The 14,175-nt window shown below is 37.0% G+C and overlaps 1 protein-coding gene and 1 non-coding gene across 8 annotated transcripts in view; one reads left to right on the plus strand and one right to left on the minus strand.

Annotated features, from left to right (window-relative positions):
* Nucleotides 1-14,175, minus strand: part of ACACA (acetyl-CoA carboxylase alpha) — a 220,907-nt gene that overhangs the window by 179,124 nt on the left and 27,608 nt on the right. For all 7 annotated transcript variants that reach the window (XM_036033622.1, XM_028520093.2, XM_036033620.1 and 4 more), the window contains 6 exons: nt 12,618-12,750; nt 11,157-11,295; nt 6,302-6,411; nt 4,477-4,558; nt 3,460-3,558; nt 1,564-1,670 (listed from right to left, as the gene is read on the minus strand). In XM_036033622.1, coding sequence (XP_035889515.1) covers nt 1,564-1,670; nt 3,460-3,558; nt 4,477-4,558; nt 6,302-6,411; nt 11,157-11,295; nt 12,618-12,750 — 670 coding nt within the window. The remainder of the gene's footprint in view (nt 1-1,563; nt 1,671-3,459; nt 3,559-4,476; nt 4,559-6,301; nt 6,412-11,156; nt 11,296-12,617; nt 12,751-14,175) is intronic.
* LOC114504417 lies at nt 2,576-2,705 on the plus strand. Its single transcript, XR_003685189.1, has one exon. It is a non-coding gene; the product is annotated as a small nucleolar RNA SNORA38 (small nucleolar RNA).

Genomic DNA, 14,175 nt, shown 5'->3' on the forward strand with positions numbered 1-14,175 from the left:
AATTTTAATGCCATCAGGAAAATGCTTTTACATATGAAAAAACAAGCATTAATAAAATATATAGTAAGACCCTAAAAATAATTATGAAAATCTATTAATTAAGGTCATCATTATTAATCTATAAATTGAGAGTGGCTGAAGAAAACAGGGGTGGTTTTATCATCTTTTTGGGGAGCTTTCCAAATTTTCTACCAGATAATTTTTTAATTCCTTTTTTACTTTTTAAAAAAGATTTCATTTATTCATTTCTAGAGAGGGGGGAAGGGACAGAGAAGAAGGGGGAGAGTAACATCGATATGTGGCAGAAACATCTATAGTTGCCTCTCGCACACCCCCAGCTAGGGACCTGGCCTGCAACCCAGGCATGTGTGCTGCCCGGCAATCAAACTGGTGACCTTTCTGTTCACAGGCTGGTGTTCAGCCTACAGAGCCACACTAGCCAGGGCTCTACCAGATAATTTTATATCTATAATAACCAGGTAAAAAAAGGAATTTTAATTGATAAGCAAAATAGCTAAGCTTCTACTCTTTTGCAAATTACAGCAAATAGCATATAGCATTTGTAATTTAATTAGGAATATTAATTCTTATTAAGGACATTGCTGGATGATTAATTTAAATATAAACAATACAGTAAATTAGTTGAGCAGTAGTGTTCCTCTTGAATTTGTAACATACAAGTCAAACACAAGTAGGGTGTTTTTCTAAAATAGTCTCTTTTCATCATCTACCTGGAGGCATATGTGGTATTTCCAACTAGTTAAAAAGTGAAAGGGGAACAAACTGGAGAGAACTATAAAGGAAAGAAGAGATTACTTTTAAGAAAGGATCTCCTTTTGTTCAGTTCATGTTTTTACACGGATGGACAATAATTATAGAGTAACACTTTCAGCCTATTATGGTTCCGTCCCTCACTCTTCCCCAAGGGAAAAATGAGTCAATTACATGATTGGTCAATCTGGAAGGAGGAACTGAGTGCCCATAGCTCAGCCTCTTTCCTCTTTGGAATCAGCCCACTGCACAGAACTTATCCTCTGAGTCATACAATAAGCTGAAGAGTAAAAGCTGTTGTTGTAGAAGGAAGTCTGTGGTTTTTGAGCACCACCAGTAACCAGTGAGTGAGCCTGTTTAACTGACATTCAAGTTACAAATCTGATTGTTGCTACACACTTAAGCTATTTTCACCAACATCTCTCTATTCTTAATATAGCTGACATATTGATCTCTATCTGCCTGGCTTCTTGGTTCTGAACTCAAGCAGGGGAAAAGTGTAGTTTTTGCCGCCCCTCTCCTCCAACATACCCATTAACAGGTGGTGGACAGGAGACTCAGTACCTCCTTGAAGAAGCTCTGACATAACTACCTCAGAAATGTTCTAAGTGAGATGATTGCTTCAAAAGAAATTTAAATTATTTTGTGCTACGTAGGTCACTACTTCACTCTATAAACTATATCTCCTAATCGTACAAGCCTAATGCCATCATCAAACAGGCTCCAAATGGCTATATTTCTGACTATAATTGGTCAGTTGAAAGACATGACTTCCTAGAGTTATTAACCTACCTTTAGCCCGTCATCCACATCCTTCACATAGCCTTTTTCATAGAGTTCCTGGGGAACATTTAAGATACGTTTTGAAAAATCACTTTCTTGCCAGTCCACACGAAGACCTGCAACAGATAACAGTGACTTAAATGCAGCTATAAAAGCTTCTGTTCTTGTCAATTTTCAGCTATCCCTTCTTTAAAATCCTCTCATATTGAGGGTAGATGGGAGAAAGAAGGATGCCATAAAACCCTGATCAGTCCTTGGGGTTAAAGGTATTTATCTACAGCAGGACCTGACAATTTGAGTTTCCAGGAGTGTAAGCAGGACTTTACACTAGAAAAATCCAAGAGAGCTAAAAGGAAGCAACTTATAAAAATGCAAGGACATACAAGACCAAAAAACGCATGTCAGGCTTCTCACAGCAAACATAGCAGGCAAAATACCTTCAATTTGTGTGTTCAGGCCTGCTCCAGGGCCAGAGATCTGGGAAATAATTCAATCTTTATGAGCCCTTGGAAACGGAAATGGCCATTTTATTGGTCTCAGCAGAGTCATGATTCCATGCTCCCTGAATGTCCCTGTACTCAGCCACAAGGGAAATGCTATAGCCTCTCCATTCAAACAAAAACAAATTCAGCCTTTTATTTTAAACTGTTTGACCCAGCAGGTCTGGATAGGATATTGCAATCCCCCTGGAGAGCTAGAGTAGCAAGAGTTCAAATCTGTTCAACCTGAAGACAATGGTCACTCCCATTTGGAAGAGGTTTCAGAGTATGTCTGCCCCTGTGCTTGAGTACTAAAAAAAAGGGGAGTTCATACTATTATCAGCTATAATAATCCACAGGACATTCTGAAGAATTTGTCAAGAATAAATTTTTTTCTTTTTTAATTTATCCTTCTGCATGCATGGAAGAAAGGTTCACTATTGATCTCATTTTCTACATCAAAGGCAACTGAGAAGTTAAATGGCATTAAACAGGCAAAACAAATCATCAATACATTGTGGGCTGACATTAAAAAAAAAACTTCCTCCTACAAAGGCATGTCTGTGGTTCTCTATCTTTGGACACGTAAGAACTGGAGGCAAAGAAATGTGGACCTGGAGAAGTCTGGGACGAGTTGTTTCCTGCAGGCTCAAGATCAACCATCCCACATAGAGGGGGAATGAAAAAAAAATAATGGCAGCCCTAACTAGTGTGGCTCAATTGGTTGGGTGTTATCATCCTGCAAAGCAAAAGGTCACTGGTTCTATTCCCAGTCAGGGCACATGCCTGGGTTGCAGGCCCAATCCCCAGCTGGGGTACATTCGAGAGGCAACCAATTGATGTTTCTTGCCCTCTTTCTCCCCCAACCTACCCCTTGCTCTAATTAATTAATTAATTAATATCTTTTAAAAAGATATTAATTAGGCAAACATCTAAGAGGTGGGTTTTAGGTTTTCTTAGTGATTCAGATCATTTCCCAGGCCAATTCAAAGGCTTCCTTCTGTCTAGGAAATCTATCCCTGAGAAAGATTCTAGTCTACCCAGAGTAGATCCAAATCCATAGAACCGTATGAGTTTTCCTAGAGTGTCTCTAAATTAAATCCCAAGATAACACAAATCACAGTTTAGCATCTGTATACTTGGTACAAAATTTATATTCCTAAGACATGATAAAATCACAAGTGTATTAATTAAGCTTGGAAATACAAGATATGATTAATCAACCTGGATTCTATGTCTTATCAAGGATCCCAACATTTTAAATAAACTTAAGACCATGAGAAAACTGTATTTGAACAATGATTAAAATAAAAAAAAGAAGAAAAAAAATAAAATAAATAAATAAACTTAAGACCCAAGCCACAATCCCAAATATCCCACTGAATTTTTCTGCATTTCAAAATACAAACAAGAACTCATTTCTTACCACTGCCACTCCAGGGGAGAGTTGGGATGCCTGCAGTTTGAGCCACTATGGAAGATGCAATCTTATCCCCCAAAGCCCACATGGCCTGGCTTGGCGGACCTAAAAACAAAACAACATTTTGGCCTCATTTCTGTCACATATATTTTGTCTTCCATGTAATTATTTTTGTATTTTTCTTATCTCCCCTACAAATCACGGCGATCATAAACTTGATTATGGGGATTACTATGTTTAACTCATCTTTGTATCCTTTATAGAACCTAATGTAGTAGGCTTTTAGTACATAGTAAGAGTTCAGTATATACAAATACAAGCTAAAATAAATTCCTCACAAATCTCTCATTTTGTCATCCTTCATGTTCAACTTTACCAAGTTAACAGTCATTTTTTTTTAACCAATATCCTAAATTAAGGGCTATAAAGTTTTGGAGTTCAAGTATGAACTAAAAACATTATACCTTCCTTGGCCTTAGGGGAGCCAAAAAGGAAGATTTAACTTCAATAATGTTTACAAAGCATAGTCATCGTTGTGGAAGGTCTCTGAGACAGAGATAGAAACACTTTGAGCCAAGTGACCTCTGTTTCTCTCTCTGCTGTAGGAGAGCAGAAAAGACAGAAGACAGAGCTCTCACAGGATCATAACCTATATGCTTAAATGTGAAGGTGTTGACTCACATATAAGGACACACTGCCAAGGTATCCTAAGTATTCAATTATGTTTGCTACATAAAAATGTTTTCCACATGTTTTCTTAGGTTACCAGTGTTTTGGAAACCAGAGCCTCTTCCATATTTCATGGAAAAGAACCTAGGGACAGAAAACACAATCCAGGTGTAGACACATAAGCAGGGCATAAGAAATGAGGAAGGGAAAAAAAATAATAAAGATGGTATTCTGGGTTGGTGACTGATGAAAATGAGAGAATGTTAAACAGAAGAAAAGCAGAATATAGAATGGAATATGGGCAAAATTGACAGAGAAACAGGAAGACAGGAACAGTATGCCAGAAAGGCTTACCCATGAAGGCGATGCCATTTTTCACAAGAAGTTCTGGGAGCTTGGGATTCTCAGAAGCATGACCCCAGCCAGCCCACACTGCCTACAAGGGAACACAATATGGTTCATTGTTAAAATTCTTATTTTTTCAGGGAGGGAATTTCAGGGGAAAAGGGGAAGGGTTTACAGGAACAAGTATAAAGGACACATGGACAAAAACGAGGGGTGAGGGTGGAAATGGGAAGGGAGTGGGGAGGGCTTGGGAGGTGGGCTGGGGTGGGAGTAAAAGACAGAAAACTGTACTTGAACAACAATTAAAATAAAATTAAAAAAACAAAAAAATAAAATAATAAATTAAAATAAATAAAATAAAATAAAATAAAATAAAAACCACGATAAACTGTATTGTTCTCTACCAAGATTGGACCCTACCCCATGAGGTACAATAGCTCCACAGCAGCGCAGAATTTAATTCAGCTGCTATGCCTAATTCTTGGCAAGCTCTTTACAAAACAGTAAACAGTCTATTGTGGCAAAACCTCTGAAGAGGTCAAAACAAAGTTTAAATTGATATTCAGGTCCAGCTAGTCTTATTGCTCTTTAGGAAACTCAATTCATAGCCTTTCAACGAGACTCTATAGAGCCTTTTCTAGAAATACTGGTTTTCTTTCAGGTTCAATTACTTCAGCCACACAACTCAACCTTTATATGTAGTGGTTGAACTGCTATACAAATCAAACTTTTCTTTTTGGGCTTTAAGACACTTTTCAAGTTATTGGGAAGAAATGACCTACTTCTACACCACCATATTCTAGACTAAGGAAATAGGTAACTTTTACTTACTCTAGATGGTATGAAGGTGAAACAGGTAGAATAATCTCTAAAAAACCCTTTACAAGCCTCCTGTTTATATTGTTTACTTGATTTTAACTAAATGTATCTTCCCATCTTTCCTTGTCTGTTATATTCCACATAAAGGCATTTGTCAATTTCAACAAAGATCCCTTCTATAAAATTAAAACTTCTTTGGATATCCCTTATGCCTAACTGTAAAATGGCTAAATATGTTGGAGTCTTTTCTCTGTGACCACGTGCAGGTTTTTGTGTTTATTAAAACAGTGAAGCGCTGCAAACCATGAGCTGCAGTAGTTTTCTTTGGCAAGTATAAATATTAGTTCATATATGAACTATAGTGTTGAAGTTCAATATCTTTAAAGTGAAAACTTGCTGTTTTTCCTTTCTGTCAAATTAAAAATTTTTCAATTACAGTTGACAAACAATATTATATTAGTTTCAGTGTACAACATAGTGATTACACATTTATATAACTTATGGAGTGATCACCTGATAAGTCTAGGACCCATCTGACACCACACACAGTTATCACGGTACTACTGACTATATTCCCTACACTGTACTTCATGTCCCTATGACTGTTTTTATAATTGGCAGTTTGTAAATCTTAATCCCTTCTCCTTTTTCACCTATCTCCAACCCCCCTCCCATCTGGCAACCACCAAAATGTTCTCTGTATCTGTGTGTTTGTTTCAGTTTTATTTGTTTGTTTAGGTTCCACATATAAGTGAAATCATATGGTATTTGTCTTTCTCTGTCTGAGCTATTTCACTTAGTGTAATACCCTCTAGGTCCATCCACGTTGTCACAAATGGCAAAATTTCATTCTTTTTTTATAGCTCAGCAATATTCCATAATATATATGTACCACATCTTCTTACCCATTCAGCTATTAAAGGACACTTAGGTTGCTTCCATATCTTGGCTATTGTAAATGATGCTGCAATGAACACATAAATTTGGTTTTAAAGGACACATTGGCATCTCTTACTTGTACTGGGATCCTTTTAGCAATATCAAGAATTAATTCCACATTTGCATAGTTGTTGTTGTTTGGTCCTCCTGGCACTGGCACATAGTGATCTGCCATCTTAATGTACTCTGAAAATGCAAGCAAAATAATAAAGAACACATGCTTTATTTTCTGAGATATAACAGCAGAGCAAAATTATGTAAAGGCCCATCATAAGTAACCACAGCACAAACTGCATTAATGGGGTAATTTGAAGGCTCTGACTTTATTAAGTCACAGGCACTAATATGCACTAATCTCATATTTAGGAAGCTCTTATACTAAAACAGCAGTTCTCAAACATTTCACTATGTGACCTTTCTGAAGGGTCTTTGTTACCCCTGTATCAAAAATAATGTATCTGTCACTTAGAGGCCTATGTACAATTATTCTATTCTGGGAAAAGACTCTGGTCTTGACACCCTTTATCTTTAACTTGCACTATATTCTGAGAAAGCCTTTTCCTGATGCAGAGCTAAGACAGAATGGGGACAGAGTGGGGGTCCAGAGGGTTTGTAGACCGGCTAAACAGGAAGTTGAGACACACGAGTCTCCTAGATGTTTGAAAAGGGTTTACCTGGAATGTTGGGAATAATAGGTATTTGAGAGAAACTTTAAAAAGATACCTTCTTTCCCCTCCCCTTACTTTTTTTTTCCCCTCAGTATTCCCATTCAAATTTGTCACCTGATGTCTCTCTCTTCTGTTCTGGCAACAACTGTAGCAAAGCAGCTACAATGTGTAGAAACTGCACTAATAAGTACTTTATATATACCTTATTTCATTTAACACTCAACAGTCCTATATATCATAGGTATTATCAGCACCAAGTTTATAGGAAATTATGGCTTCCAGTAGTTCAATAACTTGTTCAAGGTCCATCTCCTTCATATGTATTAACATTTCTTACATCTTGTTCTTAACTTTTAAAGGCTTTAAGTCCTTCTAAAAGAAAATTCTATTCACAGTAAAATATAAGACCCTACATTTTTGTTCAAAATGAAAATAGGTTTATTGTTTTCTTTGATTATAAAAGGGGAAGCATGCTAATTATAAAAAAAATTTAAATAATATATTAGGATATAATAGCCCTATTTTTTAAGTCAAAATCATCCATTGCCTGCCACTCAGAGATAATCAGTTCATGTTTTGATATCCTAGAAACCATAAATTGTTAACCAATTTAACAATATAGTGTGGCTCTCTTCCCACATTATGACATAGATACTTAGAGTTTTACAGATTTTCTATATATAATATGATACAATAGAAACATTATTTATCTCTAATTAATATTAATATATGAATATGTTAATGGTTGACTAATGTTTTCATAGTCCATAACTCATTTAACCGCTAACTTACTGGTGGACACGTAGGTTATTAATAATTTAGAAAAATATTAAATCAATAGAATGATGAATATCCTTATACTATTGTTCAATTGTACCCTTAGGATATGTTCATAGAAGTAAAACTACTGGGTCAAAGAGTATGCACATTTTCAATGACTGAACCAATTTAGACTCTCACTAGCAATATGAATACCAAATTGCCTATACTCTCATCTATATTACATGTCACCAATCTTTTATATTTTGCCAGTCTTATAAATGAAAAAAAAGCCCAATCTACTATTGATTTGGTTTGCATTTCTTTGACTGCCACTGGTATCAATCTATTTTCATATGCTTATTGTTCCTTTTTAATTTTTCTTTTATGGACCACCTACTTGTGTTTTTTGTTCATTTTCTATTGAAGGGTGCCTTTTTCTCATTTTCAAAGGTAGAAACTCTTTGCTGCTAATATGTTTTTCCAGATTACCATTTGTCTTTAACTTTTCCTCGGTCTCTTTTTATTTGCTAAATAGAAATTTTTATTCTTATGTAATCAAATCTAACATTTCTGTAGTTCAGTGGCCCTACATATGGGGAAAAAGTTACTTTAGCTGCCGACCTATATCCTACACACACACACACACACACACACACACACACACAGTCTATAAGGTACTGCTGTCTGAACCAACAACAGTTCAGAATTCTATACAACCAATCCTCTATGTTCATTATTGTAGACACTAAGAGAAGAGAAGGCTTAGAAAGTAGAAAAGAAAGCTTTCTAATTATGTAGCTTGCATTTCTCTGTCATCTCCAAGTGCCCACAGTTCCCACAACTACCACACTATTCTAGAGTATATTCACAAATAAATAAGAAAACTACCCTTAAAAGAGAATATGCAATTAAATACTAAGGATTTCACTAATCATCTTCCTCTCCAACTTTTCCAATAACTACCGTGAAATAAAAATATGCAATTGGCCCATTATTACCATTCTCATCATCCCTTCACCTATCAATTTTGCCTGTTCCCCTCTAGTCTCAGAACAGGAAGCCCTCTCTTCCTCTTAATAAGCAACTTTTCTATCTAAGGTTCCTTTTTTCATAATTATTTAAATTGGTAAAATACTTAATGTTTACACTGGATTACAAGGATGACTGCACAATGGTATGAATTTACTAAAACTCATAGAACAGTACATTTTTAAAGGAGTGACTTTTATGGTATATAAATTATACTCAATAGAGATATTAAAATAATTAACAAAACAAAGTTTAGAACAAAATGAAAAAATAAAAATCAACCAAGATACTAATTCCTTAATTCAATATCACTGTTATCAATATTATAATCCTCTCTAGGGTTCTATTTTTTAAATAACTTTTAAAGAAAGTATACATTTATATAAACTCTAAGTTAAAAAGCTATAAAAAAAGCAGAAACACAAATAAAAATAAAAAGACTCCAAAATTCCACCCCCATAGATAACTAGTATTGCTGTTTTATATACATCATTATACCTTTGTTTTCTGACTCTATGCAATGTGTTTTTTTCCTTATTCTTATATCTGGCTATTGATCTCCTTATGGCCAATGTTTTTCTTAGAAATTGTGATGAACAGACACTAAGGTGTCTGTCCTCATGATACCCTCCTCCGGATATCCATACTTTAAGTAATCCCCTCTCCTTGGGTGTGACTAGCTTCTGGACAAGAAAATACAGCAAATATAAGGAGATGTCATTTCCGTGATAACATTACATAGGAATCTAACTGATCTTAATACTTTCCCTTGCAGGTGTTGGGGTAAAAGGCAGTCATTTTGGAATGGCCACGTGACAAGGAGCTGAGCATAGTCTCTGGTCAACAACCAGTTAAACATTCAGGCCCCTGGTCTGAGATCCCACAGAAAACTGAATGCTGCCAACAACCATGGAGCTTGAAAGCACATCCATCCAAAGTTGAGCCTCAGATGAGACAGCAGCCCCAATGAGAACTGACTGCAGCTTTGTGATAACATGAAGCCAAAGACCCAGCTAGTCTGTGCCATGACCTACGGAAACTGTGAGATAATAAATATCTGTTGTTTCAAGCTTCTAACTTTGTGGTAATACTGGTACACGGTAATAGATAAATAATACAGCAATTTCTATCTGTATTTTAAATAAGATGACATTAATAACCATTACTTCTTAGGCTTAGTCTTAACATCATTGTGTCAATATAGAGAGAATATATACAAACCAAAACAAGTTTTAAAAGATAGCTATTTAAAAAGTTAATGTTGCCCTGGCTGGTGTGGCTCAGGGGACTGAGCGCCAGCCTGCAAACAGAAAGGTCACTGGTCCAAATCCCAGTCAGGCACATGCCTGCATTACAGGCCAGGTCCCCAGTTGGGGACATGCGAGAGGCAACTGTTCAATGTACCTTGCATCTCTCTCACATCGATGTTTCTGTCCCTCTCTTTCTCCCTCCCTCCCCCCTCTCTAAAAATAAATAAATAAAATATTTTTTTTAATTTTTAAATAAAAATAAATAAAAAGCTAATGTTATCTGTGGGTACTCTACCTTAGAGATTATGCTTTAGTGATAAAAAGTATGGAGAGGAAAGCCACGACCTTTCAGCTATCCTAAAAGTCTTTATCTACACTCAGCTGGAGGACCCACTGAGCAGAGAGAACATGCAGAAGAGCTTGCAGAGTGAAACCCACTTGGGTCCCAAGAGGTCTCTCCCTCAGGAAAAGGGGGAAAAATGCACTCTGGTTCATAAGGGAAACAGCATTTCCTTCCAAACCTTTCCACTTACATTTGCTAAAGTATGTGGCTTAGCAAATACTTGACACTTGAAAGGCATACACCTGAAAAACCAAATCAACACTTTATTTTAAAGATTTTATTTATTTATTTTTAGAGAGGGAAGGGAGGGAGATAGAGAGAGAGAGAAACATCAATGTGTGGTTGCTGGGGGTCATGGCCTGCAACCCAGGCATGTAACCCACCTGAGAATTGAACCGGCGATACTCTGGTTCGCAGCCTGCACTCAATGCACTGAGCTACACCAGCCAGGGCTCAAATCAACACTTTTGTTAAATTCCTACCTATCTTTACTTAGAACACAGGAGTCTGTGTTGAGGTTAAATATGGCACAATCGCTTATGCACTTTTTAAAAATTATTTTTATTTACTGATTTCAGAGAGACAGAGAGACATTGATTTGTTGTTCCATTATTTATGCATTCATTGGTTGACCCTTGTATGTGTCCTAACTGGGCATCAAACCCACAACTTTGGTGTATCGGTACAATGCTCTAACCAACTGAGCTACCTGGCCAGGGCATTTATTATCACTTTTTAAAAGAGAAATCCTCTTAAAAGGATTTTACAGGAAAGCTATCAGTTTGGGAATTCCCCTAAGTTACTATTCTCCTACTTAAAGGCTGAGCTATTCCGTGTTTTATAGTCAAGAGAGGTGCTTTCTTAATGGTAATAACTCACCTGCATTGGCTTTAAGATCCTCAGGTGTGACCATGACAACAAATCGGATTGCACGTTCATTTCGAAACATCTCATAAGACCACCGACGGATAGACCGCATGCATTTCACTGCTGCAATGCCGTTGTTGGCAATAAGAACCTGGGAGAGTGGGGGGATGGGAATTGGAGAGAAATGTAGAAAAAGCAAGCAATGATAGAGGAAAAGAAGAGAGAAAATTTTTGTAGATCTATCTTTCTCTGAAAAGCCAGATTTTTCCATAGGAATTTGTATTGCTAGTCTAGGCAGTTAGGAACTAGCTCCCACGTGATCAAAGAATACTTTAAAATGTTAGCTAAGGAAATAATACTTCATACATGCCCACTCAACCTTACTCTTTTCTAACTTCATTTCTTGAAGACAAAAAAGCACAGCTACTCAAATCTTGTGAGTTTTTTAATTATTCTACCATATCAATCACTAGGAAACAGAAGAAGACAAACTCAGAGAGATGATGGATTATCAGATAAGGAGTGGAGGAAGACTCAACAGAGCAGTGTCGTGCTCCATTCTCCACTATAGTAAAACAAGGCGCAGGACCCTGGACGTGTGGAAGGACCCTGCACCAACCACCACCTCTCTCCAAAATGCTAAACCCCAAATGCCTTAGACTTGTGGAGACTGCCTCAGAAAGAATGGTCACAAGAAAAAGAGTAGAGAAATCAATGACTCTGAGACTACTCTGTAGACAAACCTTTCATCCCTCTACCTGTCTTGCAATCATGTCTCCAAGGATAACAACACAGCCTAGGAGACATATAATCTACCTTTATTGGAAGACTAACAGAAAGTAATGGCTGAAGCAATAGTTTTAGGGGTGGGAATGTAGGTCTGCATCCTTTAATCTTTTAATCACTGTAAACTGTTTCAACTAAGCCATCCTTTCAGCTGACATGGTTTAGATAAAAGTGACAAGAGAGTTACTTGTAATGTTTAAAAATACTTCAAATCTCTTCAAGTATTTCATGTAGTATGTTCCCTCTAAACATCTCGAATACTTGGTGGAAGTCAGTAAGTCACGTGTATCAAACTGTTTAAACTTTCTGTTCTGATGCTCTCTACTACCTCAGCTCTAAATCCAATGCCACAATATTACCTCCATACCACCGCCCCCACAAGCTCAATTTCTCAGAGCCTCTCAGATCAGTGCAGCCCAACCCTGCAAAACCACAAGAGCTCTTAAAAAGAACTTGATGAGCACTGCTTCAACATCTTCATTAGCTGTGACTAAATTATCAGTGGTTAATACACATTATAAAAAATAGTAAAAATCATTTAATAGGATGCTAGGGGAAATAGGATAATTTCACATAAAAAGGAAAGGTTTCTGAAAGTCTAAATACCAGTTTTGAGCAAATCTAGACAATAAATTGAGGCATTAATCTCATGTACTTAGGAAAAAAATTCAGCAGGTTATAACTTACCTTCTCAATCACTTTATTCCCCCCAAAACGAGTAACGAATTCTGCCGGAGAAGCTACAGTGAAATCTCTCTGTGAGTCTATTTTCTTTCGGTCTCGACCTTGCTTTACTAGGTGCAAGCCAGACATGCTGGACCTATAAAAATAGAGAAACCATGAAAAGTCTATCAATAGGATTTCTTCATGCCATCTATCTCCCCTAGAGACCTGCTTTTCATTGCCATACTATAACAGCACTTTCAACTGCACTCTTATATAGACTGCATGCTGACAGACCACATACTTTTTTAAATAAAAGAAAGGGGGAAATGTTTGCTTGCAGAAATTTAGGGAAAAAAAATAACTGTCCCTGAATAATAACAAATAATATTAAAAGACAGGGAAAGGTTGGAATGAAATGAGATGGTATAAATAATAGACTCAGCTGTTAAAGCTGAACACATGATGAGCAAGGCTGTTTCTGGATCATGATTCTGGCATATGGATGACCTTCACCTCTGTATCGCTACCCTCCATCTTTCTTTTTAGCTATTAACTGCCTACCAAATGTTTTACTTGAGTATCCCATAGGTGTTGCAAAATCAGTAACTCCAAAACCAAATTCTTTACAAGGCAGCATAATATACCATATTTTGTTGATTTTAAGATGCCCTATAATAATTTTTTAAAAGTCTCTGAATTTGGTTTCTATAGTACAACTGATTGTACTGTTTATTTAATTGGCAGTACTTTTTCCCCCCTCAGTGGTGCAGACCATATTGGTACCTCTAACAATCAATGGTGTTTAGATTAGATGAAACATAGCTCTTGAAACAGCACAAACCTGGGTTTAAATTCCTGATCTGTCTACTTAATAGCTCCAATGAGCTTTAGCAAATAATTTAACCTTGCTCAGCTTCAGTTTTCTCTCTGTAAAATACACACAGTATTTACTGTTCTAGATATTTATCTATTGTCTCTCAGCTCCAAGCCCACTCTTGTATGCTCTGCTCTGTGAAAATGGGGTTAAGCCTCTGCAAAACTGTTCAGTTCTGCCAATGGAAAGGCAGAGGGGTTTAAAAAAAAGAGAGAGAGACTTCTTTCATGCTTTCCAGCTATTACCAGTATTGTTCCACAGGAACAGAGAGTTAATGCTAGCTTCTAGCATCTTCTGACATTCCTAGGAGGAATCCTGATGCATTCCCTTAAGGGTACCAGGAGCAGCAGGTTGTGGCTCCTTGGCAGTCAGTAAGGCCTAGTCATGCTCACTCCTTCTCTGGCTACTCTGCCTGGGCCTAAACCACCTGTCAGGCCAGGTCTCCTCCTCAGGGATCTGAGTACCAGTTTCTTAAAGCTTATTCAAAGTGGTGCAAGCACCAGCCCCCAAGGCCCTCCTCCAAGTTCTCACCTCTTCCTTTTTGTCCTCCCAGGCCTAGGGGTGGCAACTGCTTTCTAAAGGTATTAAGTCTGGGTTACCTCAACATCCCATTTTTGTTCTTTTATTCTTCTAACATGCAAGTAATCAATTCTCACTATTGAATGTCCTGTTCATCATAATGACTAATACAGTTTCTCTTTCCTT

Source organism: Phyllostomus discolor, chromosome 8 (genome assembly GCF_004126475.2).
Source record: "Phyllostomus discolor isolate MPI-MPIP mPhyDis1 chromosome 8, mPhyDis1.pri.v3, whole genome shotgun sequence".
NCBI lineage: Eukaryota > Metazoa > Chordata > Mammalia > Chiroptera > Phyllostomidae > Phyllostomus > Phyllostomus discolor.